At 34.6% G+C, this 26,829-nt stretch overlaps 2 protein-coding genes and 1 pseudogene across 7 annotated transcripts in view; 1 reads left to right on the forward strand and 2 right to left on the reverse strand.

Moving 5' to 3' along the window:
* VRK2 (VRK serine/threonine kinase 2) overlaps positions 1-5,264 on the forward strand; it is a 113,310-nt gene extending 108,046 nt beyond the window's left edge. For all 5 annotated transcript variants that reach the window (XM_081833572.1, XM_081833571.1, XM_081833574.1 and 2 more), the window contains one exon: positions 4,924-5,264. In XM_081833572.1, the coding sequence (XP_081689698.1) occupies positions 4,924-5,229 (306 nt within the window). In that variant the 3' untranslated portion in view covers positions 5,230-5,264. The remainder of the gene's footprint in view (positions 1-4,923) is intronic.
* Positions 4,072-4,638, reverse strand: LOC115938631 (protein NipSnap homolog 2 pseudogene; annotated as a pseudogene).
* The window catches only part of FANCL (FA complementation group L), an 88,499-nt gene continuing 66,496 nt past the window's right edge, over positions 4,827-26,829 (reverse strand). For both annotated transcript variants that reach the window (XM_081833576.1, XM_006728953.3), the window contains 7 exons: positions 15,084-15,234; positions 8,652-8,735; positions 8,134-8,179; positions 7,976-8,057; positions 7,024-7,140; positions 5,632-5,703; positions 4,827-5,340 (listed from right to left, as the gene is read on the reverse strand). In XM_081833576.1, coding sequence (XP_081689702.1) covers positions 5,305-5,340; positions 5,632-5,703; positions 7,024-7,140; positions 7,976-8,057; positions 8,134-8,179; positions 8,652-8,735; positions 15,084-15,234 — 588 coding nt within the window. In that variant the 3' untranslated portion in view covers positions 4,827-5,304. The remainder of the gene's footprint in view (positions 5,341-5,631; positions 5,704-7,023; positions 7,141-7,975; positions 8,058-8,133; positions 8,180-8,651; positions 8,736-15,083; positions 15,235-26,829) is intronic.

Here is a 26,829-nt window from a genome sequence, read left to right on the forward strand (position 1 = left end):
AGTGTAGGTTTCCTGGAGACTAATTCTCTCACTTCTTGTCTGTCTGAAAATACCTGTATTTCACCTTTACTTTTTTATTTGGTGTAGGGAGAGCTGGAACTATATTTTACTTCTGAATTTATTAACTTTTTAAAGTAATTGCAACACTCAGAAATTACAAAAATAATAGAGAGCTCCCATGTACCCTTCACCCAGCTTCCCCAATGACCATCTTATAGCCATAGTATAATTTTCAAAACCAGGAACATTGGCGTATTACTATAAAATACCTCATTTGGTCATCGGTTCTTACATGCATTTGTGCATATGTTCCTATGAAATTGCATTACATGTATAGAGTAACTACCACAATTACTCTGCAGAACTGTTCTAGAAAGAAACTCCCTCGCAAAGAAATTTCTGTGTATTGCTTTATAGGGACACCTTCCCCCTTATCCTGATCCCTGGAAAGCACTGATTTGTTCTGCATTACTATAATTGATATCTTGAGCATGTTGTAAAAGTCAAATTATATACTGTGTAACTTGTTGAGATGGACTCTATTTCATTCACCATAATGCCCTAAAGATCCATCTGAGTTTTGCATGTATCAGTAGTGTAGTTCATTCCTTTTTATTAATAAGTAGTATTCTAAAGTATGGATATAGTGTTGAAGAACATGTGAGTTGTTTCCAGTTTTTCACCTTTCACCATTTAGTATGGTGTTAGCTGTAGATTTTTGGTAGGTGTTCTTTATCAAGTTGATAAAGCTCACCTGCATTTCTAGTGTATTAAGAGTTATCATGAATGGGTAGTGAATTTTATCAAATGGTTTTCTGTATCAATTAATAATATCATATGATTTTTCACCTTTATACTGTCACCATGGTGGCTGACATTGATTAGTGTTTGAATCAAGAAACTGAACTAGTCTTACATTCCTTGAATAAACCCCACCCACCAGGTCATGGTGTATTATTCTTTTCATATGTTGCTGGATTCAATTTGCTAGTATTTTGTTGAGGACTTTTGCATCAATGAGGATTATTGGTATGTAGTTTTCTTTTTATTCTATGTCTTTATCTGGTTTTGGTATGGCAGTGCTGATGACCTCATAAAATGAGAAGTCTTCCTTCTGATTTCTGGAAGAGAATGAGTAGAATCTGTCTCTTTTTCTTTCTCCCTCTCTCTCTCTCTCTTTTTTTGGGGGGGGAGGATGTTTTTTCTTTTTAAAATGTTTGAGAATTCTCCAGTGAAATCATCTGGGCCTAGAGGTTTTTCCTTTTTAACTATGAATTCAATATCAAGAGTGGTCAGACTTCTCTGCAAAAAGCCAGATAGTTAAATATTTAGGTTTTACAGGTCACATGGTCTCTGTTACAACCCATGCCACAGACTCTTTCCCAAGCAGATCACTCAGTAAGCTGAAGACAACTGGTGGTTAAATCCTTAGATGAGTGCTTTCCCATTTGATATTAGTTGTTGCTTACAGAGAGGCTAGGTACATAGGTTATACAGTAGACAATTCTATCTTGAAATTTTAGTGGCTTGACTTCTGTTCTTACCTAGATGGGGTATCATCCATTTCCACATGTAAGTTATATATAAATGCTACTTAAGTTAGCTTACCAGTGGTCTCAGCCCTTAAAAATACACAATTTGATGGCGTATTTCTTTCTTTGTGGAAGAACAATGCTTTATGGGTCCACAGGAATAATTATTCACTTACTTTGCCTTTAGCAAATAAAGCTGACAAAACTTTTTTTTTTTTTTTTTAAGTAGGCTCCGAGCCCACATGAGGCTTGAACTCATGACGCTGAGATCAAGATCACATGCTCTACCCTGGGCCAGCCAGGTGCCTCTAAAGCTGACAAAAATTTAGTAAAATTGTGATAGTGTGTCTTTATTAGCTCTCAGGCAGTAAAGTTAGTTGACTCTCAATAGTTTCTTCTAGGTAGAAGAGCTAAAGTGCTTTTAAGATATCTATTTTGTTTTATATACCTTATATAGAAGTTACTTCTTACCTTCTAAAACTCTGTATCCTGAAAGTGACTTTTGTGGGGTTAAAAAAGACTCTGAAGAATGGTTGTTTAGAGGTCGAGAGAGTAGCTTTTGTGAAGAATGATGGTACTACATCAGATGAAGATTGAAATATTTTGCCTTGTTTATAAATCTCTTCTCTTCCAAGTTACTTGATAAATGGTACAAGGAGAGGGCAGGCCAGGGCACCAAAGTGAAGCAGAAACAGAACGACTTGTAACAAGCTGAGAACAGGAAACTGATTCTTGGAGTTTTGGCCAACAGGAATGTCGTTAAAAAACATTTAAGAAATTCCTGGAACTTGCATGCATCAGTATCTGTTCAGTCTATAGTGGTTGGTCTATTCCTGGAGCATTCAAAGAGACATGCCACAGTATCCACCCTGGGGCAGTTTCCTCTGATTTGAAATAGCCTCTTCCCTTACCCAATATATGGCATGTATATTGGGTAAAGGGTGCCATGTCATGAAAACTGTTGGGAATCACTATACTATTTTTAAATCTTTTTTTATTGTGGTAAAAAGCACATAACATGAAACTTACCTCAACTGTATGGTTTAGTACTGCCAAGTGTATTCACACTGTTGTACAACCGATCTCCAGAACTTTACATCTTGCAAAATTGAAACTCTAGACCCACTAAATACCAACTCCCCTACATTTTGCAACTACTTTACATATTTTGTATTAGTGGAATTACATGTTTTTTTGTGACTGACATAGTTTGCTCTGCATAATGTCCTCAAGGTTCATCCATATTGTAGCATGTGGCAGGATTTCCTTTTTTAAGGCTGCATAATATTCCATTATATGTTTATACCACATTTTCTTTATTCATCTACCTATGGGTATTTGGGTTGTTTCTCCCCTCTTGGCTACTGTGAATAATGCTATGATGGGTATACAAATATCTCTGCAAGAAACTTAATTGAATTCTTTTGAATATATACGCAGAAGTAGGATTGCTGGATCATGTAATTCGACTTGTCATGTTTTGAGGAATTTCTGTACTATTTTCCATAATGACTGCACCATTTTGCAGTTCTACCAAGAGTACACAAGGGTTCCAATTTCTCTATCTTCACCATTGGTTATTTTCTGTTCTTTTGATAATGGCCATCCTAAAAGGGGTAAGATGTTATCCCACTCTGGTTTTGATTTGCATTTCTCTTACAATCGTGATGCTGAGCATCTTTTCATATGCTTTTAGAGAATTGTCTATTCAAGTTTTCTTTACATATTCTGGATACAAGTCCTTTATCAGGTAAATGATTTGCAGAATTTTCTCCCAATCTGTGACTTTCATTTTTTTTTTAAATAATGTCCTTTGAATTACAAAAGGTTTTTTTCTTTTGTGGATTGTGAATTTAATATATGCGAACTCTTTACCTAACCCTAGGACACAAAGATTTTCTGTTTTTTCCTAAAATTTTTATATTCTAGCTGTTATATTTAGGTCTACAGTTTTTGTATAAAATGAGGTAGGGGTCTGGGGCGCCTGGGTGGCTCAGATGGTTGAGCGTCTGCCTTCGGCTCGGGTCATGATCCTGGAGTCCCGGGATCGAGTCCCGCATCGGGCTCCCTGCTCGCGGGGAGTCTGCTTCTCCCTCTGACCCTCCTCCCTCTCATGCTCTCTGTCTCTCATAAAAGAAAAAAAAAAAAAAAATGAGGTAGGGGTCTATTTTTCTCTCTTTTCAAGGATGTCCAGGTGTCTCCACACCTTTGTTGAAGATTATCTGTCCCCACTGAATTGCCTTGGTACATTTGTTGGACACCAATTGCTCATATATGTGAGAGTTTACTTCTGGACTTTCAGTTCTCTTCCACTGATCTGTAGGACTGTCCTTACGCCATGACCATACTGTCTTGATTTCTCTAGCTTTGTGGTCAGTTTTGAAATGGAAAAGTGTGTCTTTCAACTCTGTTCTTCATCAGGGTTGTTTTAGCTATTTTTGGTCCTTTGGATTTCCACAGCCTGCTAGGATTCTGACTGAGACTGTGTTCAATCCTACAGATCAGTTTGGAGGAAATTTTTTTTTTTTTTTGCTAACTACTAATTGCCCTATGCAATCACAGTTCCTGGCTGGAGTTGCTAAGATCTGAGTTCACATATATTAGGTCCTCGCCATGGGTCAGGTGCTGATTCTTCCTAAGAAATAGTTCCCTTGAGTTTATTCATTATGAAGATATTCTCCTTCATACTTCCACAGGTAAACAGCTTGATCCTGCTTGCTATACAGTGTGTTCCATGTCCCTACCAAAGTACAAGGTTAATGTTTATCTTCATGAATCTCTGGCAATACCTCTTGACAAATTTTGTTGTGTGCTTCTAGGCATTTCAGCTTAACATTATAAAACTATAATTTGTAGAGCCTGCTTGTTTCCTTTTTGGCCAGGAGACTAGAATGAGCATCTTTTCTTGGATCAACTTTCAGGACAAATAAGGATTTTAACCAGCTGTCTTCTCAAGGTCTGTTATTGGAAGACATCATTCTTTGGATTCTGGGCAGCAGACTGCTGACTGAGACTGCTCTGAGGACATGCAGCACTGCCCCCACCATCTTGTTCTCTGCCTTGGCTCCCTTAGAATCACTAATTATTAATAACCAAAAAGCTTTCTAATTATGACTATCTTGCCCATGTAAGATTAAGCCTAGTTTTTTGTCTTGCCAAGAAAATTTTTAGAGGATAAATTACTTATGAGATGGCCTATTTCCTGATTTAAAAGGACTAGATTTCGGTTGGTTAATGTAGTGAGTACTTTGTAGGATCCAGGACCTAAACTTCTCAGGAAAAATATACAAAAATTTTTTTTTGTAACATGTTTTATTTACTATTCTTACAGACTACACAAAATAAATACTAGGATAATTCAAATCTAACACAATATATGTATTTCCTATAGGAAAGCACAAGGAGAAGACAAAAGTATTGTGAGTCTCAAGAAATTCTGAATGAAATAAAAAGTTCTCCACAACCGTCCAGCTGTATATATTTCCCAAATTCATTTTATGAACCCTATCAAGATTCTACGAGTCCAGATATATTCAATAATTCGAGATCTTCATCTTGGGATACATCTACTTCTACAACTGGTATGGAGGTCACAGACTTTACTCTTAGTGAAGAGACAAAGGCAGACGTGTATTATTATGGCTTCATCATTCTTTTTCTTTTGACTTTAGTATGTCTTACTTTATATTTTCTATGAAGATATCAAATAAAGTCCTTTTGATAATTTTTAAAGTTGCCAGTTCTTCACAGAAATGTTACATTCTTATTTATTTCAGGATTTCCTTCCAGACATTTTCAAGGTAATTGGCTTGTAAAAAAAAGAATACATTTTAACAAAGTAAGTTTGTGGACGTTGTAAAATTAAGATTGCTTTATGCTAAAAAATGGGGTCATTATACAGTTTGACCAAAAAAAGGATTTTCCAAAGCAGCAATTTAAAAAACAATGTTATGGGTAGGGACTATTTTACTTTTTTTAATACACAGAATAATTAATAAAATATTGTTTTAGATATGTATATAGTATATCAGCTTATCTTCCAGAACATGTTACTAAAAGAAAGCTAGGCACATTTTATGAAATGTGATTATTTTCTTACCTTGCTACAATATGGGCATTCACCAAATATGATGTTAAAACTCTGTCTACTAGTCAGTAGTCCTCTCAACCACTGAAGATTTTAAAGAGAGAAGATAAAGGGAGCAGTGTCAGCATGATTACAGATTCTCCAAATATCATTTCCTTTGAGTACATATATTTTTATTCCAAAAGATTTACCTTCTTAATTTTCTTTTAGCAAAAAGTAAGGGGAACATTTCCTGAGCCAATACCAGACTAGTAATATGCTGAATAACAAACAAGGGGAGACCAGCATGGATGTCAAGGTCTATACCACTGGTTTATGCCCCTTTATGCACTTTCTCAACCCCAAAAGACAAGAAAATAATGCACACCAAGTCCATGGGGTTCATAGACCCCACCTAAAATCATTAATTACAAATTAAGAACTCCTGCTGTAAAAGATCCAATAGGCTCTTGAATATTTAGGTCTTAATTCTGGTCTTAATCACCAATAGTGGGTTAATTCTCAATCCATTAATTAGAAGCATGAGGCAATCCATTTTTAAAAATTAAATGAATATTCATTATTACAAAAGAAAGCACATGTTCCCTTAAGAATATCTCTATAATTAGACCTGGTACTTTATGGCTTTATATAAGGTAAATTGACATCTCTAAGTTCTCCATTGTTAAAGTGCAGATAACACCAACTGCTATCTCTAAGCACAAAAACGGGAGGTGATATTAAGGAAGACGGGAAGCACTACAGAACTGGAAGGTGTTCTATATATACATGCATATATAATCATGTCAACTATGCACTTCTGTAGAGATCAAGTGACTACACAGTAATGGAAGCAGACTTCGCATATAGTAAATAGTAAATAAAATGTCACTGAGAGTGCTATGACATATTTAGATCATAAAATGCATTCTTCTCAATACCAAAAGATTATTACATTTATTCTGTACTTAAGTCTACTCTGAGAAGTAATAGATACCTCCAGAGCGCTACCCTTTCGCCTTGCTGCCACCACTGCTCCCACTTGTATGAGTCTACAGAGTTTGCACTGGGTTACAGGAGATATTTACCTAAAGAGCCCAAGGTACCATTGATTTGATTTGTTAGCATCAATAAGCAGTCCGTGGATATATTCGGGATACACTTTCTCCCTTCTTGGGATACTTTAGGACATTTCTTCACTGATTAGTAACCAGGATGAAGAAATGAAAGCACATGGCCATCTGGAAATGAACTGGTAAAGGGGCTAATGGCAAAAGGGATCACCATTCACTAAACAGATTTTAGATCCAAATATGCATACTTCCTATGTCATGGTAGCCAAAAAAGTCTTGCCACAGTTATTTTTATTTATTTACTTATAAATATAAATAAATATTTATATTTATTTATTTATTTTATTTCTACCTCATATAAGCATATTTGATGGAAAGGCTGTCCACACTGGGAATTATCACACACTTGATCAGGAATGGCGCCATCAAGTTGATAGGCATAACAAATCCCACAATCCATAGAAAAATCCTTCAAAGAAAATATTTATAAGCAGATGTCTTTAAAACACAAGGTAACATAAGAATGAATAATATGGTATAGATAATACTAACTTTTTATAAAGTTTTTATAAAGGTTGCTATATCACAATATTACAGAAAATAGTTATATCACTAACACTTTAAAAAAAGCTATTTGTAAGAAGAGTGCTTCATTTTTTTCATCCAGTAAGTAACGCACACAGATATAGTCAAAACAGATTCTATTTTGGGCTTAAATAATTTTCCCATATTGTACATCAATATAGTGCCACTGTAGTATGTAAAGAGAAGAACTGACATTAGCTAGTGATTACTAAAATTTCAAAATTCTGTAAAGGAATAAGCCAAAAACATCCCCACCACTTTGACAGTCTACAACCTCGGCTGTTTAATCAAAAATCAATTCTGAGTTTATTATTTTTGCAACATAGTAATGTCTATTCATTTTTAAAAACTGTACTGCCACTTTTCACAAATACATCAAGCTAATTAAAACTTTATTTCAATCATCCATAAGTAGATACTAATAGAATATCCAAACATCTCATTAACTACTTTGGACCTTTCCCCCTATTTTTAATAATAAAGATGTCTGTCATTAATCACTTTATTGCTACGAAGACCATGAAAAAAGTATACTTAAACCACTAATCAAAGGTTAACAAGTTCTTTGATGCTACTGTTGCTTGCAGTTCAGAAGTCTGTTATAATATTCTTCCAACTCCCTCCCTTTCAGCCTCATTTTTCTCTGGTGTCTAAAGGAGGAACATTTAACTTTCATTATGCTATGCTGTTTGGAATATCAAAGCACTGATAAAACTTACAGATTTTTCCAGGTTAGCACGAGCTGGAAAATCTATTTCTAAAACATCTTTCAAGTTTTGTAACAGACTATTTTCTGGATCCCTGAAAGCATGAAAAAAAAATTTGTTATTAAATTTGCAAAATAGAAAAATAACAATTGTATTGCAAAGATACCTACCACGAATGTATGTTTCTGCTCAGCTTAATTCCCAGAGGTTTTACCACTTCAGATATTTAAAAAAAAAAAAAAAAAAAGTGTTTAATAATTTAGCATCTGCTGCTCTCACTTTGTAAAGATATTTAGCACAGAATTTTTTTTTTACTGAGATATAATTGGCATATAACATTGTGTTAGTTTTGGGTGTATGACATAATAATTTGGTATATGTTTTTATTGCAATACACTCACTACAAAGGTTAGTTAACATCCATCACCACTTAAATGTTTTTTTGATGAGAACTTTTAAGATCTATTCTCTTAGCAACTTATAAATACTGTTAAATACAGAATTTGCTAAATACTTGACTGGAAAATCTAAATCACATATTTTTTAAAAACCACAAAAGTACACAGTTCAGAATGATGAGACGTTTTCATTTAAAATGATTACCAATATATTAATATTTCAGAATATTTTAACAGTGCAAGATAAGAATTTTATGACTCTGTTAACGTTTAAATATGAGATCTCATACCATGGTCTGCTCCAAGAAAGCAGCACTCAGGAAGCATAGTAGGATGCCTGGGGTCAACGTCTATATTTATTGAAGCATTATTTCCTAGAATAAAAGAATACTGAAGTTTATAGAAGTAGAAAAGTTCATCAAACAGAAAATAAAGGGGTATCTACCTGGGTACTTAGTGTACCAAAGGAAAGATTAGCCAATGTTTTATAGTTTTTTAATAAGCATATTAGTATTTTATAGTCTAAAAGAAATTTTGAAATTATGATTATGACTAAAGATTTGGGGATCCATCCAAAGTTTCAAAATACATAGTCAATCCATTGAGTTACTATAATTAATTTATACTAGAATTCTGATCAGAATTCTATTATAGTGTAAATAAAAATTATCTATAGAGTGATAAAGATCTTTAACATTAAAAGAAATCACAAGATTAAGAAATAGTTATCTAAATGACTTCCATGACCTCCTTGAAAAGCAGAACTGTGGTCAAAAATTAAAAGACGAGAAATACAATAAATGGTAAAAACAAACATGTTTATGATTTTCTATGAAGTTTTATCAAAACATTTTCTATCAATAATCACTTTCAATGTAAATGGACTAAATTCTCCAATCCAACGACATAGGGTGTCAGAATGGATAAAAAGAAAAAAACAAGACCCATCTATATGCTGCCTACAAGAGACTCATTTTACACCTAACAACACCTGCAGATTGAAAGGGAGGGGGTGGAGAAACACTTATCACACACATGGGTGTCGAAAGATGGAGTAGCCCTACTTACATCGGACAAACTAGACTCTTTTTTTTTTAATTTAAATTCAATTACTATATAGTGTATTACTAGTTTCAGAGGTAGAGTTTAATAATTCATCAATTGCATATAACACCCAGTGCTCATTACACCAAGTGCTCTCCTTAATGCCCATCACCCAAATACCCCATCCCCTCACCCACCTCCCCTCCAGCAACCCTTAGTTTGTTTCCTATGATTAAGAGTCTCTTATGGTTTGTCTCCCTCTCTGATTTCATCTTATTTTTTCTCTCCCTTCCTCTATGATCATGTTTTGTTTCTTAAATTCCACATATGAGTGAAATATGTTAATTGTCTTTCATTTATTTCACTTAGCATAATACCCTCTAGTTCCATCCACATCGTTGCAAATGGTAAGATTTCATTTTTTGATGGCTGAGTAATATTCCACTGTATAGATACACACCACATCTTCTTATCCATCTACTGATGGACACATCTGGGTTCTTTCCATATTTTGGCTATTGTGGACACTGCTGCTATAAACAATGGGGTGCAAGTGCCCCTTCAAATCAGTATATTTGTATCCTTTGGATAAATACCTAGTAGTGCAATTCCCGGGTCATAGGATAGCTCTGTTTTTAACTACGGACAAACTAGACTTTAAACCAAAACTGTAACAAGAGATGAAAAAGGGCATTATATCATAATAAAGGGCACAATTCAACAAGAACATCTAGCAATTGCAAATACTTATGCACCCAATGCAGAAGCACCCAAATATATAAAACAATTAATAACAAGCATAAGAACTAATTGATAATAACACAATAATAGTAGGGGCCTTTAACACCCTATTTATATCAATGGACAGATCATCTAAGCAGAAGATCAACAAAGAAACAATGGCTGTGAATGACACACTGGACCAGATGGACTTAACAGATATATTCAGAACATTCCATCCTAAAAACAGCAGAATACACATTCTTTTCAAGTGTACATGGAACATTCTACAGAATAGATCACATACTAGGTCACAAAACAGGCCTCAACAAATACAAAAAGACTGAAATCATATCACTCTCCTTTTTTAGTCAATGCTATGAAAGTTAAAGTCAACCCACGAGAAAAAATTTGGAGAGACCACAAATAAATGGAGATTAAACAACGTCCTACTAAACAATGAATGGGTCAACCACGAAATAAAGGAAGAAATTTAAAAATATGTGGAAACACATGAAAATGAAAACACAACAGTCCAAAACCTTGGGGAATGTAGGAAAAGTGGTCCTAAGAGGGAAGTATATAATAGCAATACAGGGCTACCTCAAGAAGCAAGACAAATCTAAAATCTCCAACAACCTAACCTTACACCTAAAGGAGCTAGAAAAATAATAAATGAAGCCTAAAGTCAGCAGAAGGAAGGAAATAATAAAGATTAAAACAGAAATAAATGATACAGTAACTAAAAAAACAACACAACAGATCAATGAAACCAGGTGCTGGTTCTTTGAAAAAATAAAATCAATAAACCTCTAGCCAGACATCAAAAAGAAAACGGAGAGGACCCAAACAAATAAAATCACAAAAGAGAACAACCAACACCAAAGAAATACAGACAATTATAAGAGAATATTATGAAAAACTATATGCCAACAAATTGGAACAACCTGGAAGAAATGGATAAATTCCTAGAAACATATAAACTATCAAACTGAATCAGGAAGAAATAGAAAACTTGGAAAGACTGATAACAAGCAAAGAACCTGAATCAGTAATCCAAAAACTCCCAAGAAACAAAAGTCCACGGCTAGATGGCTTCACAGGTGAATTCTAGCCACAGTGATCACACAACAAAAAGAATTAAAAGGCATCCAAATCAGCAAGGAAGAGGCCAAACTTTCACTCTCTGCAGATGACTTGATATTCTATATAGAAAACCCAGAAGACTCCATCAAAAAACTGCTGGAACTGATAAACGAATTCAGTGAAGTTGCAAGATACAAAATCAATGTATAGAAATCTGCTGCATTTCTATACACCAATAATCAATCAACAGAAAGAGAAATTAAGGAATCGATCCCATTTACAATTGTACTAAAAACCGTAAGATACCTAGGAATAAACCTAACCAAAGGGGTGAAAGCCTGTACTCTGAAAACTATAGTGATCAAAAAAACTGAAGATGACACAAAGAAACGGAAAGATGTTCCATGCTCATGGATTGGAAGAATATTGTTAAGATGTCTATACTACACAAAGCAATCTATACATTTAATGCAATCCCTATCAAAACACCAACAGCATTTTTCACAGAACTAAAACAATCCTAAAATTTGTATGGAATCACAAAAGACCCTGAATAGCCAAAGCAACCTTGAAAAAGAAAAGCAAAGCTGGAGGCATCACAATTCCAAACTTCAAATTATATTACAAACCTGTAATGATCAAAACAGTATGGTACTGGCACAAAAACAGACACACAGATCAATGGAACAGAACAGAGAGCCCAGAAATAAACCTACAACTATATGGTCAACTAATCTTTGACAAAGCAGGAAAGAATATCTATTGGGAAAAGTACAGTCTTCAACAAATGGTGATGGGAAAACTGGACAGAAACATACAAAAGAATGAAACTGAACCACTTTCTTACACCAAACACAAAAATAAATTTAAAATGGCTGAAAGATGACCTAAGCATGAGACCTGAAACCATAAAAATCCTAGAGGAGAACACAGGCAGCAACCTCTTTGACATCAGTCGTACAAACTTCTTACTAGATAAGTCTCCTGAGGCAAGGGAAACAAAAGCAAAATAAACTATTAGGCTTCATCAAAATAAAAAGCTTCCGCACAGTCAACAAGACTAAAATAAAAGGCAGCCTACAGAATGGGAGAAGATATTTGCAAATGACATCTCTGATAAAGGGCTAGTATCCAAAATGTATAAAGAACTTGTAAAACTTAACATCCAAAAAACATATGATCCAACTAAAAAATGGGCATTAGATATGAACATACATTTTTGCAAAGAAGACATACTGATGGCCAACAGACACAAAAAGATGCTCAACATCACTCTTCATCAGGGAAATAGAAATCAAAACTATGAGATACCACTTCACACCTGTCAGAATGGCTAAAAACAACATAACAACAACAACATTTCACCCCTTTGGTGTTGGTGAGGATGTGGAGAAAGGGGAACCCTCTTGCACTGTTGGTGGGAATTCAAACTAGTGCAGCCACTCTGGAAAACAGTATGGAGGTTCCTTAAAACATTAAAAATAGAACTACCCTATGAACCAGCAATTGCACTACGAGGTATTTACCCAATGAACACAAAAATACTAATTCAGAGGGATACATGCACCCTGATGTTTATTTAAAGCAGCATTATCTACAATACCCAAATTATGGAAACAGCCCAAGTGTCCATCGACTGATGAATGGATAAAGAAGTAGTGGTATAGAAATACAATGGAATATTACTCACCCATAAAAAAGAATGAAATCTCGCCATTTGCAACTATGCGGGTGGAGCTAGAGAGTATTATGCTAAGTGAAATAAATCAGAGAAAGATAAATACCATATGATTTCACTTATATGTGGAATTTAAGAAACAAAACAAATGAGCATGGGGGGAAAAAAAAGAGAGAAACCAAGAAACTCGTAACTGTACAGAGCAAACTGATGGTTACCAGAGGGGAGGTAGGTGGTGGGATGGATTAAATAGGTGAGGGGGATTAAGGAGGGCACTTGTCATGATGAGCACCCAGTGTTGTATGGAAGTGTTCAATTACTATATTGAACACCTGAAACTAATATCACACTGTATGTCACCTAGAATTTAAAAACTTAAATAAAAAATACAGAAATAAAAAACATTTTCTGAGTTCTTTTGTTCCATTATAAGTTAACAATGAATTCAATTCATATTAAATCAGAAACTGTTCACTCAATAACAAAAGCAACTAACCTAGTTTATAGAATCTAAGAAAATCTATTTCTATTTGGCACTAGATTCTTTTATAAATTCTACCTACTGGAATATTGTACTAATTTCAGAAATTTTACTATTTTTTGAAGGTATATTAGTATGACTGTAAGGTCTATTTGGATTGTATTTTTTATAGTGAAAATGGCTTGATAAATTTTATACACTATAGCATGAGCTTTTGGCTAAGGTTGGCAACAATATGAACACAATTACAACAGATCTGACAAAAAGAGGTAACCAAATCAAATAAAAAATGACTACAAATCATTCATGAGAAAAACAAAAATACAAAAGTTAACTTATAATCTCATTTGTTTATACATTCTTTACCATAAGCACAAATTCCATATTAGCCTTTAGCAATGTCATGTACTAATGGCTCCAGAAAGTACTTTCACTTAACAGTGGGTATATTATTTATTTCAATTAATTTGCTGAAAACTTGGTCTTAAAAAGACAAATCAATGCCTAAGCAAAAAAAAAAAAGAGCTAAAGGTAAATATAGAGTGTGAATAAAAACCAGGTTGTCTGTGCTGAATGAGAATAAAAGGTACATTTAATCATTACCTGATCAAAATAATTATTTAAATGAAGAAAATTAGTTACTACACTCCTTTGAAGAAAACATTTTCATTCTTAATATCTATTTGTTCACAAATACACCATAATTTGTTAATTATTCCAAATTAAATGCCGTTAAAGACTTTTTAGACTAACAATACCACTTGTAGAATTGCTTGCACAATGATACCTTCCTTTTCTCATAATTACATGTTAGTTACTTCTTTTCTCCCAGATAATCTATTATGCCTGGGGAGAAACTACAAAAATTGCTAATGTGGATATGATTCACAACAGAATTTCATAATATCCTTTGGAATATATGCCTTTTAACAATGTATTTATTTGGGCTAAGGAAAACAAGAAGGAAAGATATAAATAGGTATCTTATAATCACCTAACTACACTACTTACTGTGAACTCAAATATAGTTTAAAACATCTAAAATATTGAGAGGTTGAACTCTAAAACTGACATATATTGCTTGTTCATAATGAAAAATACATAAAGCAATAATTTTATAATAAAGAGAATATGGTTATATTACAGGAATATTTACATCTATATCACATCTTATTCATTAATATATTTATAGTAAAGAAAATACCTAAAATATGTTTAATTATTATTCTGTGCTTTCTGATTACTCTTCAATGGCATGCATGGCCCCACTTCAGCTTCCTTTATCCTCTAAATTTTGTCAGAAAATATTCCCAGATCTGTTCACATTAATCTTGTCTAGTGTCATGGATGAAGACTGCATTATTATAATTTTTTCCCTAAGTAATGTAAGTTTTGAAAAGCCTGTTCCACTATTTCTAATTAAAAGTTAATTAAACAGTATCTCTGAATGATACTTCCATTGATCATCACCTTTTATAATGAAACACCTCAGTATTTGCCCTTTTCTCCTAAAATATTTATTCAAATACATAGTAATAAATCACAGTTCATCCCAAAGTTTTAATAGTTGACTTCAAGCAAAAAAAAAAAAAAGTCTCACCTAAGAGTCCAATGTCCTCTTTAGATCCATTTTCCCAATTAATACAAAGTACACACACACACACACACACACACACACACACACACACAGTCTCCTTAATCCTTTTTCTGTACCTAGTGCAATTCTGCGTGCTGTCGCACTCCGGGTAGGTTTTTCTGGCTCAAGTACCCAAGTCTTCTCATCGATTTCATCCATAACATCCCAGAATGCCTTCAGTGACTCCAAGGCTGCCAAAAACTGACCATAAATGCTTATTAAGGAGCTCTGTGAAAGACAGATAAAAGCTGCATAAGTTGCGAGACGCTCTTATCAACAACAGATAATCTTTCACTTAAAATACAATTCAATTTAGAAATTTTAAGCTCTGTTTCATTTCAGCTGAAAATACTCTAGTAAACAAGAGTCAACTCTCCCTGCTTCAGCTCTCTTCATCTCCATTAGCATTGACAGAATTTTTTGTCATAGGACTGTGCATCTTACCAGAAATTGTTTTTTAAAGACCGTATTTATTTTTATTATGATGGATTCTGTACTAAATTTATAGAATAGTAATGACTAATACAAGAGGACATGTATGTACTTTATTAATGACTATACTATATATGTATTGAGCATAGTGCGTATACAAGTTTAGTATTAAAGGTATCAAGTTATCTAGTATACAGTTATCAAGTTAAATGCAGCGCCATTTGTAATTAAATTACTCTTAAACATTATTAACTTTACAGACTTATTTAGGCAGAGTATAAAAAGGTTCTACACATATTTTCCCCACAAAGTTTTTATTTATTAAATTCAAATAATAATGGAGTACATTTTCTGTAATATAGATCTATTAATGAGAATAATGCATCTTTTAATGGGTGGGGAACAATGTTTAATTGGGGCTGAAAGTTAGTGTTCCCCTTTATCAAAATCAATTGCAAATGTTTATCTGTTAATGTCTGTAATGAAATTTTACATATATCAACCCTGAAAATGTATTTTCACATACACAGGCACCATGTGGAATATCTAGTACTGACAAATACTGATACAAATCCAGAAGCACAGGATTTAGTAGAGACCATTCATTACTAGGAAGACATCTGTAGATTCTATGAGGTTCTACTCTTTTTTTTTTTCTTGAGGTAAAATCGACATACATTGCATTAGTCTCAGGTGTACAACCTAATTTATTATTTGTATACACTGTGAAACAATCACAGTAAATCTAGTTACCTGTCACCATACAAAGTTACAAAAAAAATTTTCTGCCCTTGTGATGAGAACTTTTAAGATTTACTCTTCCCAACTTTCAAATATGTAATATAACACTGACTAGGTTTTACACATTTCTAAGAATTCAAACAAATTACAAGTAAGGTTTCTTCTAATGTTAAACTTTTAGCCAATGTCTGAATTCAGTATTTCAGACATTAATCTTTTATGGGAATTATCAAATACGTTTCCACTAATAATAAGAACTAAAGCCATTACTGATTTTTTTTAAAGATTTTGTTTATTTATTTGAGAGAAAGAGAGAGAGAGAGAGAGCACGAGCAGGGGGAGGGCAAAGGGAGAGGGAGAAGCCGGCTTGATCCCAGGACCCCAGGATCATGACCTGAGCTGAAGGCAGACGCTTAACCGACTGAGCCACCCAGTTACCCCTACCATTACTGATTTAAAAAATCAATTTATAATTACTTTCAAAGTCAACAGTTTCTTATAAAGTAGTATGTTTAAAGGTTGCCACTATTTACTAAATATTTTTATATTGAAAGCAATCAAACCTAAAACCTTAAAAGAAGAATTAAGGATCTTGTTTCAAATAAGCAAAACATATTTTAAAAACCACTGAAAATATCACAAATGTATTTATCCCAAATAACTGATACAAGCCAACAATGCAAGAATACAGTATACCCTGAGTAACGTGAAAAGAAAATACTTCCTTAAAGGTATATTTTGTACTTATATGTGCTTAAGGAAAACCCATTTCATCTCATCACTTCAGTCAGGGTTTACACCTAGATGAAGTCATGGCTCAGTTTCACAAAGCTAGTTCAACTCTGCAACCTTCAATAAAGGTGGGGGAGGTAAGAGTAGGAACAAAAGCTTGAAGGTAGAATACCTGTTCTCTATTGTTATGCCATACTTATCTATAAATTTAGATGCCAAAATCCAGAAATCAGAAACCAAACTCCCAAGTTTTGTTTTGTTTTTACTATGGGCTGCACTTTATTTCCTCTTTCATTAAATGTGCCACCATTCTTTAGATACCCACACAAGAAATCAGCTGTGATTTCTTTTTACACCTAATACATTCAATAACTAAAGATCTGTTTTTATTTTTAACATATTTCTTGGTAACTCTATTTACCCTAGTATTATTATGTACTATTAAAATAACCCCCTTGTTCTTGCTTCCACATCCAGACATGCCATCACGGACTTACTGAAAAATACCCTATCTAAAATGTAAAACTGAACATCAGTCCGCCTCAGAAAACCATTCAAAACAACCTTCAACTGGATTTTTCCCCTCTAGTCATATTTCCCTGAAGCCCATTATTTATATTGCAATTAGGTTGATATTTGTATTCTGCAAACCGGATACTATAACTTAACTTCCTGGCTTACAACAAAACAATGTAAATAAATGGCAGTTCTCTAAGTGGTATTTTTCCTTTGTAATACCAGCACTTAATGATGGCAACACAAATTCCAAAATTTAAGTAAACTGAAGTCAACTACCTGATATAAAATAATCATTTATGACCTTCATCATTTTATTTATTAAGGCTACTGTTATTTATAGGTAGCTTGCAAATTATGTTTTATGTTAGTGATTAAAACCACAGTTCTTTATCATGGCTTGCAATTAACATTTAATATGTATCCATAGATATGTTTACATAGAGTAAACTAAAATACTTCCCATGGGCGTATTTACCACTCCAAGATTCAGTAAGCATCTTCTCTATGATCCCAAGTTTCTATCTATGATTCCCAAATTTCTTTAGGCCAGATAGAGAACTCCAGAACTGCTCAGCTATCACTATACAGATGATCTCTATATTGCTAACAGACGCATCGGATTCCTGTTGCTCCACACTGACCTCATTATCTTCCCAGAGAAATCTTCCCCTCCTAGGTTCCCCACACCCACCCCAGGTGACAAAAGATACAACCAGGAATCTAAGCATAGATTACTAAATAGTAACTAGATTACTAAAAAACCCTTCTAACTGAATTTTCTTCCTTTAGTTATAGCCCCTTAAAACTCATTATTTACACTGCAGTTAAACTGATTTTTGTATTCTGCAGATCTGAAACCATAATTTGTGTACAATAATAAGGCAAACACTGATCATCAGATATATACACAACAATTGCTGGACAGTATGTTGATTTATTAATAGCTTTATTGAGATTAAGTGATATACAAAGAACTGTACATATTTAACGTGTACAAGTTGATGAATATGTCTATTTTTGCTTTGCTGCCTGTGCTTCTGGTGTCAATCAAGAGATCATTACCAAGACTAAGATCAGGAAGTAACCCCCTGTTTTGTAAGGAGTTTTTTAGTTTCAGGTCTTATATTTAAGTCATTAATTCATTTTGATTTTTGTGTACAATGCAAGGTAAGGGTCTAATTTCCTTTTTTGCATATGGATATCCGATTTCCCAATACCATTTGTTGAAGAGACTATTCTTTTTCAAAATCAGCACAATAATGTCTCTTTCCTTTCTCTCCACTTACAGCTCTATCTGTATTTAAAAATCTGTAATTGTTAACCCAAGGAAAAGCTAACCAAAAAAAACCCCAAAAAAGTCATAAAATGCTTTCACAGTGGCATCTTTCATTTGAAATAAGTACACCAAAACACAATGTCCATTTATGGTGTGTTTGACTGTAAATGAAATCTTAAACATAGCTCTACTTAAAACTACTCTGCATTTTGAACAAAAAATAAGACATCTTTTTAATAAAGAAAATGACAGTAAAAAAAATAAATAAATAAAACCCTGGAAGTAGAAGTCAGTAATTAACAGAAAAAGTAAATTTTAAATCCCGAAAATTATATTTTACTATGTAGTCATGTGAAGTAGATACATTAAATATTACTTTTATGTTCTAGATAAAGAAGAGAGTCCAAAAGGTGAGCAGTGAGACATAGAAACATTTCTCTTGGGAATTTCAATGAACTTAGGAGGTAGACATCAGAACTAATGTATCAGTAAGCTATGTGAAAAACAGATTTTTCTCCAACTGCTTATTTTATCCATTAAATCATTCACAAACTCTTATTTTGAACTGATTTTCCCACTGAAATTGGAAAACAAAAACCCATTTCTAAATGCAGTTTTGAACAATGCAATATCTTATGTACATCATCATAAATGCCAAAGGAGCACACACTATATAATATGATCAAAGTTAAATATTTTGCAAGAAGAAAAGTTTTCTAAAAAATTTCTTCAGGGGCACCTGGGTGGCTCAGTTGGTTGGGCGTCTGCCTTCAGCTCGGATTGTGATCCCAGGGTCCTGGGATGGAGCCCCGCATCAGGCTCTCTGCTTAGCGGGGAGTCTGCTTCTCCCTCTCTGCTCTCCCTCAAATTTAAAAAAAAATTTTTTTTTTAATTCCTTCAAAAATAAAAATTGCCCAAGTTCCCATTTTTTAATATAAGGAGTTTCACATTTCACCAAAGCTACTTTTTTAAGATTATTTCGGGGGTGGGGGGGGTATAGGGGAGGAAATTTACAATGTGCAAAATGAATTTAAAAATGAATCAAATAAAGCCAAACTCAGGAAAAAAGTTTACTGATATTAAGAAGTAATATTAAAATAAAATATTAAATGTTGGCAAAGATGTAAAACAATCTAAACTTTCATTTGCTGCTGGTAAGCATGTAAAATGGCACAACTGCTTTTGAAAAGATCTGACACCTTCTTTAAAAAAACTAAATATGTTCCTATCTTATGACCTAGCAGTTCCATTCCAACAGAAGTGAAAAGATACGTCCATAAAAAGACTTATGTAAGAATGTTCATAGCAGGGGCGCCTGGGTGGCTCAGTCATTAAGCATCTGCCTTTGGCTCAGGTCAGATCCTAGGGTCCTGGGATGGAGCCCCGCATGGGGCTCTCTGCTCAGCAGAAAGCCTGCTTCTCCCTCTCCCACTCCCCCTGCTTGTGTCCCTCTCTCACTGTGTCTCTGTCAAATAAATAAATAAAATATTTAAAAAAATAAAATAATTTTAAAAAAGAATGTTCATAGCAGTTTTATTCAAAGAGCCAAAAATTAGTATAAGTCCAAATGTCTATTAATAAGAGCTAGAAATAAACTCAAGTATATTCATGTAACGGACTACCACTCAGGAATAAAAAGAACCACTGATACATGTCATAACATAGAGAATTTCCAAAATATGCTGGATGAAATGAGGCTATCTCCAAAAGAGGACATACTGTACACTTCTGTTTATATGAAGTCTGAAACAGGCAAAACTAAGGCATAGTTAAAAAATCAAAACAATGGGGATTTACTAGGAGGAGATAAAAGACTGAGATAATGGTAATGCTCTGCATCTTGAAAATGGACTGCATTAGTATATTTATTTATAGAAACTTATGTTACACACACTTGGAATTTATGCGTTTCATGGTTTCCAAATTTTACAAAGAACTGAACTTTAGTAAAGGTAAACATGCTGAAGTATTTTGGGGAAAGATCTTGGACACCTGCAAATTACTTTGAAAGGCACGAAAACTCAGATCAACTAATGGATGGAGAGATGCACAAATGGAAAGAACAAGAACAGTAAATGTCAAATCTAGAATCTAGGTGGGGGGTACATGAGTATTCATCATAAACTTTTTCAATGTTTCTGTAGGTTTAAAAGTTATAATAAAATACTGGGGGGAGGGGAAATTATAGAACTTATGTGTGAGTTATTTATTCTAGAAGTTAATTAAATTAATTGAATAGGGTTATAGACTAATCTTTCATTTTTTTCAAATATTCAATAACTGACCTTTAATTCTTTAGATCTATACATTTAAAATAATATATTTAAGACCCTCTCCAAAACAAAATACGAATATGTCTTCCTAGAAAAAAAGCTCACTGTATAAGGCAAGTTATAATCTTTGAAAAGTCCACAGCAGATATTCTTAACCAGAGAATCAGAGTTTAGGTTTAAAAAAAATAGATCTTTAGGGGCTCCTGGGTGGCTCAGTCATTAAGCGTCTGTCTTCAGCTCGGGTTATGATCCCGGGGTCCTGGGATCGAGCCCCACATCGGGCTCCCTGCTCCTTGGGAAGCCTGGTTTTCCCTCTCCCACTCCCCTTGCTTGTGTTCCCTCTCTCGCTCTGTCTCTCTCTGTCAAATGGATAAATAAAATCTTTTTAAAAAAAGATACATCTTTATATTCTCAAAATTAGCATTTCCTTCAACTACAGATATAGAGAAAAACAGAAATAGTATCAATACCTGTAATTTTCTCTACAATAAAAATGGTATTGCAATCACCTAGGGAACTTAAACACTAATATCTAATGTCACTGTCAGCCATTCCTTTGTAATTAACCTTGGTTCAGTGCAGCCTTGGCCTTGGGACTTCTAAAAGCTCCCCAAAGGATTCTAATGTGCAGAAAAAGTTAAGAATAACTAGTAGAACAATGAATAGCCATCCCTGTTAAAGCTAAAGGTTACAGGATCATGTTTCTAAAAGATTTAAACAATTCATGTAGCAAGAGACAAAGACGAGCACTACATAATGACAAAGATAATAATCCAATTGTATATATTTATGCACCCAACATAGGAGCACCTAAAAACATTAAAGCAATTATTAACAGCCAAGAAAGGAGAAACTTTAATACAAGTAGAGGACTTGAACACCTCACTTACAGCAAAGGACAGATCATTCAGAGAGAAAAATCAACAAGGAAACAGTGGCTCTGAAAGACACATTTGACCAGATGGACCTAACAAATATCTATACACAGAATATTGCATCCAGAAACAGCAAAATACTCGTTCTTTTCATTTTTCTTAAAAGTAGTTTGCTCTCTCAGAGCCAGTCAATGATGTACCTAGCTTCTTCAAACTCAATTCTACCTGAGTATCAAGTGTATGAGCTACCTACCTGCTGACACTTGGCAGGGAGTTGAAGAGATGCTGTCCTCCCAAGACTTTGGCTAAGCACATGGCAACTCCAAGACAAATAATGTGGGCAGAAAAAAAAAAAAAAGGTAGAGAAAGCATAACACCCAGTCCTTAAAATAAAAATTGACCTAAATAATGCCTGGGGTATAATCTCTGGGAATATTAGTATGCTGATGTCTAAATGTCTCTCTCTCAATTTTATTATCACTAGACTTCAGTGTAGGATGAGGAACGACTTGGTTGTTGAGGGAAGGCTCCAAATATATTTGCTGCAGGTAATTGCTTATGTGCCTATTCTGATGAAATCAAGAATGGTAGCAGTGCAGAGGGCAAAAATGGGAGCAGAGCCAATGTTGAAATGAAGTGAAAAGCAACATGTATGGGTGTTCATACAAATTATTCTGGAGGAAAAGATTGGTGGGGGTGGGGAGGAAGTGGATAATTGAGGAAAGAACGAAACTTGAGAGGGTATTGGGGAAGAAAGGAAGACACAGGTAAGAGACACAAAGAGGCTTCCAACCATTCTGTGGCGGGGAAAAGAATGCCAGCAAGGACCTCACCTCTTTCTCCAGAGCTGTTCACGGGTGGCTGCTGGCTCTGAGCAATCCGTGGGGGCTGCTGGGTGGCCTTAGCCTACACTTTGCTGGCATTGATTTCATAACCCCCCACTATAATCTAGGCTGGGAGCACAAAGGTGGACCCTCTGCGAATTCAATACAGATAATATGACTGCACGTGGTAAAGGGTGGTGGCCAGGGGAAAGAGTATTGATACAGGGGCCAGCAGACTTGGTTCAAATCTCATCTCTAACACCCAAAGTTTAACTTCTCAGGACCTCACTTTCCCAGATCGTAACATGGGCATGTTGTGCGAGCACTGTAAGGTTGGAGGAGTAAATGCGAGAATGTACCTAAAACGGTATCACACAAAGCCCGGCACATGGGACATTTCCATCCTTTCCCCTTGCCTGGAGCCTTTTAGTAAGAAGATATCAATTCTCCCTACCTTGGCTTTAAATTATGACTAATTGCTTAACCTCCTCCCATAGGGTTTAGGTAAAAAAAAAATAGAGTCTTCTTCAAAATCTTTCCAAGTGTACATAGAACATCCTCCAGAACAGATCACATGTTAGGCCACAAAACAAGTCTCAATAAATTTAAGAAAAATGAAATCATATCAAGCATCTTTTCTAACCACTACAGTAGGAAACTAGAAATCAATTACAAGAAAAAGTCATCTGGAAAGTACACTATACACAGAGGCTAAATAACATGCTACTACACAATGAATCAGTCAACCAAAAAATCACAGAGGAAAACAAAAAAACATGGAGAAAAATGAAAATGAAAACACAAGGGTTCAAAATCTTTGGAATGCAGCAAAAGCTGTTCTAGGAGGGAAACTTATAGCAACATAGGCCTACATCAAAAACAAAAACCAAGCGGCGCCTGGGTGGCTCAGTCGTTAAGCGTCTGCCTTCGGCTCAGGTCATGATCCCAGGGTCCTGGGATCGAGTCCCACATCGGGCTCCCTGCTCGGCAGGAAGCCTGCTTCTCGCTCTCCCACTCCCCCTGCTTGTGTTCCTGCTCTCGCTATCTCTCTCTCTGTCAAATAAATAAATAAAAAAATCTTTAAAAAAAAAAAAAACCAAGAGGGGCGCCTGGGTGGCTCAGATGGTTAAGCGTCTGCCTTTGGCTCAGGTCATGATCCCAGGGTCCTGGGATCGAGCCCCACATCGGGCTCCTGGCTCGGCGGGGAGCCTGCTTCTCCCTCTCCCTCTGCCTCTCTCCCTGCTCATGCTCTCTCTCTCTCTGTATCTCTGTGTCTCAAATGAATAAATAAAATCTTTAAAAAAAAAAAAAAAAAAACAAGAAAAATCTCAAATTTAACTGTACACCTAAAATGGCTAGACACACACACACACAAATATAATGCCCAAAGCTAGAGGAAGGGAAATGACAAATATTAGAGCAGAAATTAATGAAATCGAGATTAAAAAATAGAAAAAAAATCAATAAAACCAGGAACTAATTCCTTGAAAATATAAACAAAATTGATAAAGCCCTAGCCAGACTCATCAAGAGAGGACTCATATAATTAAAATCAGAAACAAAGGAAGAGAAATAAATGACCTTACAAAAATAGAGGATTATAAGAGATTATGAAAAATTATATGCCAACAAATTGGACAACCTAGAAGAAATGGATAAATTCCTAGAAACACATAATCTTCCAAAACTGAATCATGAAGAAACAGAAAATTTGAACAGACCAATTACTACTAATAAAATTGAATCAGTAATAAAAAAAAAAAACTAACAAAATTCAGGGCAAGATAGATTCACATATAAATACTACCAAACATTTAAAGAAGAGTTAATATACATTCTTTCCAAACTATATCAAAAAACAGAAAAAGAAGGGAAACTTCTGAATTCATTCTACAAGGCCAGCATTACCCTGATACCAAAACTACACTACAAAGAGAGGAAACTACAGGCCAGTATCTCTGATGAACACAGATACAAAAATCTTCACAAAAAATTCAACAATACATTAAAAAAAAATCATTCACCACAATCAAGTAGGATTTATTCAAGGGTGCAAAGGTGGTTAAGCACTCACAAATCAATGTGATATATCACATTAATAAGAGAAAAGATAAAAACCGTATGAGCACCGCAATAAGATGCACAAAAGCATTTGACAAAATACAACATCCTTTTATGATAAAATCTCTCAATGAAGTGGTCTTAAAGGAAACGTATCTCAAAATGATAAAGGCCAAATATGACAAACTGACAGTGTCATACTCAGTGGTGAAAAATAGAGCTCTTCCCCTAAGATCAGAAACAAGATAAGGATGTCCACTCTTACCACTTTTATTCAACATAGTACTGAAGTCCTACCTGCAGCAATCAGACAGGAAAAAGAAATAAAAGCCATCCAAATTGGTAAGGATGAAGTAAAACTGTCACGCTTTGCAGATGACATGATACTATAAATAGAACACCCTAAAGACTCCACCAAAAAACTATTAGAACTGATCAATGAATTCAGGAAAATTTCAGGATACAAAATTAATATATAGAAATCTGTTGCATTTTTATATACTGAGTAGCAGAAAGAGAAATTAAGAAAACAATACCATTTACAATTACACCCAAAAAAATTAAAATATTTAGGAATAAACTTAAGAAGGTGAAAGACCTGCTATACTTTGAAATATAAAACACTGATAAAAGAAACTGAAGATAACAAAAACAAACAGAAAGATATGCCATGCTCATGGATTGGAAGAATTATTATTGTTGAAATGTCCATACTGCCCAAAGCAATCTACAGATTCAAGGCAATTCCTATCAAAATACCAACAGCATTTTTCATAGAACTAGAAGAAATACTAAAATTTGTGAGGAAGCACAAAAGACCTCGAATAGCCAAAGAAATCTTGAGGAAAAAAAAGAACAAAGCAGGAGGTATCATAATCCAGATTTCAAGATATACTACAAAGCTGCAGTAATCAAAACAGTACAGTACTGGCACAAAAACAGACACACAGATCAATGGAAGAGAATAAAGAGCCCAGAAATAAACCCATGCTTATAAGGTCAATTAATCTACGATGAAGGAGGCAGGAGTATACAATGGGAAAAAGACAGTATTTTCAATAAATGGTGCTGGGAAAAATGGACAGCCACATGCAAACGAAGGAAACTGGACCACTTTCTTACACCATACACAAAAATAAATTCAAATTGGACTAAAGACCTAAATGAGACCTGAAACCATAAAAATCCTGGAAGAAACAATAGGTAGTAATCAGCCTTAGCAACGTGTTTCTAAATGTGTCACCACAGGCAAGAGAAACAAAAGCAAAAATAAACTACTGGGACTACACCAAAGAAAAAGCTTTTGCAGTGAAGGAAACCATCAACAAAATGAAAAGGAAACCTAGTGAATGGGAGAAGATACTGGTAAATGATATATTCGATAAGAAGTTAATATCCAAAATATATAAAAAACTTACATAATTGAACACTAAGAAACAAACAAAAATCCAATTATAAAATGGGCAGAGGGGAGCACCTGGGTGGCTCAGTCATTTAAGCATCCGACTCTTGATTTCAGCTCAGGTCATGATCTCAGGGTTGTGAGATCAAGCCCCATGTCAGGCTCTGTGCTAGGCGCGAAGCCTGCTTAAGATTCTCTCTCTCCCCTTCCCTCTTCCCTCACCCACCCCTCTCTTATTTTTTTTAAAAAAAAGAAAAAAAGCAGAGGACCTGCATAGACATTTTTCTCAAGAAGACAAACAGATGGCCAACAAACACATGAAAAGATGCTCAACATCACTAATCATCTGGGAAATGCAAAATCAAAACAACAAGATATCAGCCTACACCTGCCAGAATGACCAAAATCAAAAAGCAAGAAATAACAAGTATTGGCAAGGATGTAGAAAAAAAAAAAGGACCCCTTGTGCACTATTGGTTAGAATGTAAACTGGGGTGGTCACTGTGGAAAACAGTGTGGCAGCTCCTCAAAAAATTAAAAATAAAAATATCATATGACTCAGTAATTCCACTACTGGGTATTTACAAAAGAATATAAAAACACTAATTTGAAAAGGTGCACTCTGTTTGTTGCACTTTTATGTACAGAAGCCAAGATATGAAAGCAACCCTAAGTGTCCACTGATAAA

Source organism: Leptonychotes weddellii, chromosome 10 (assembly GCF_054177405.1).
Source record: "Leptonychotes weddellii isolate Sample4059 chromosome 10, ASM5417740v2, whole genome shotgun sequence".
Lineage (NCBI taxonomy): Eukaryota > Metazoa > Chordata > Mammalia > Carnivora > Phocidae > Leptonychotes > Leptonychotes weddellii.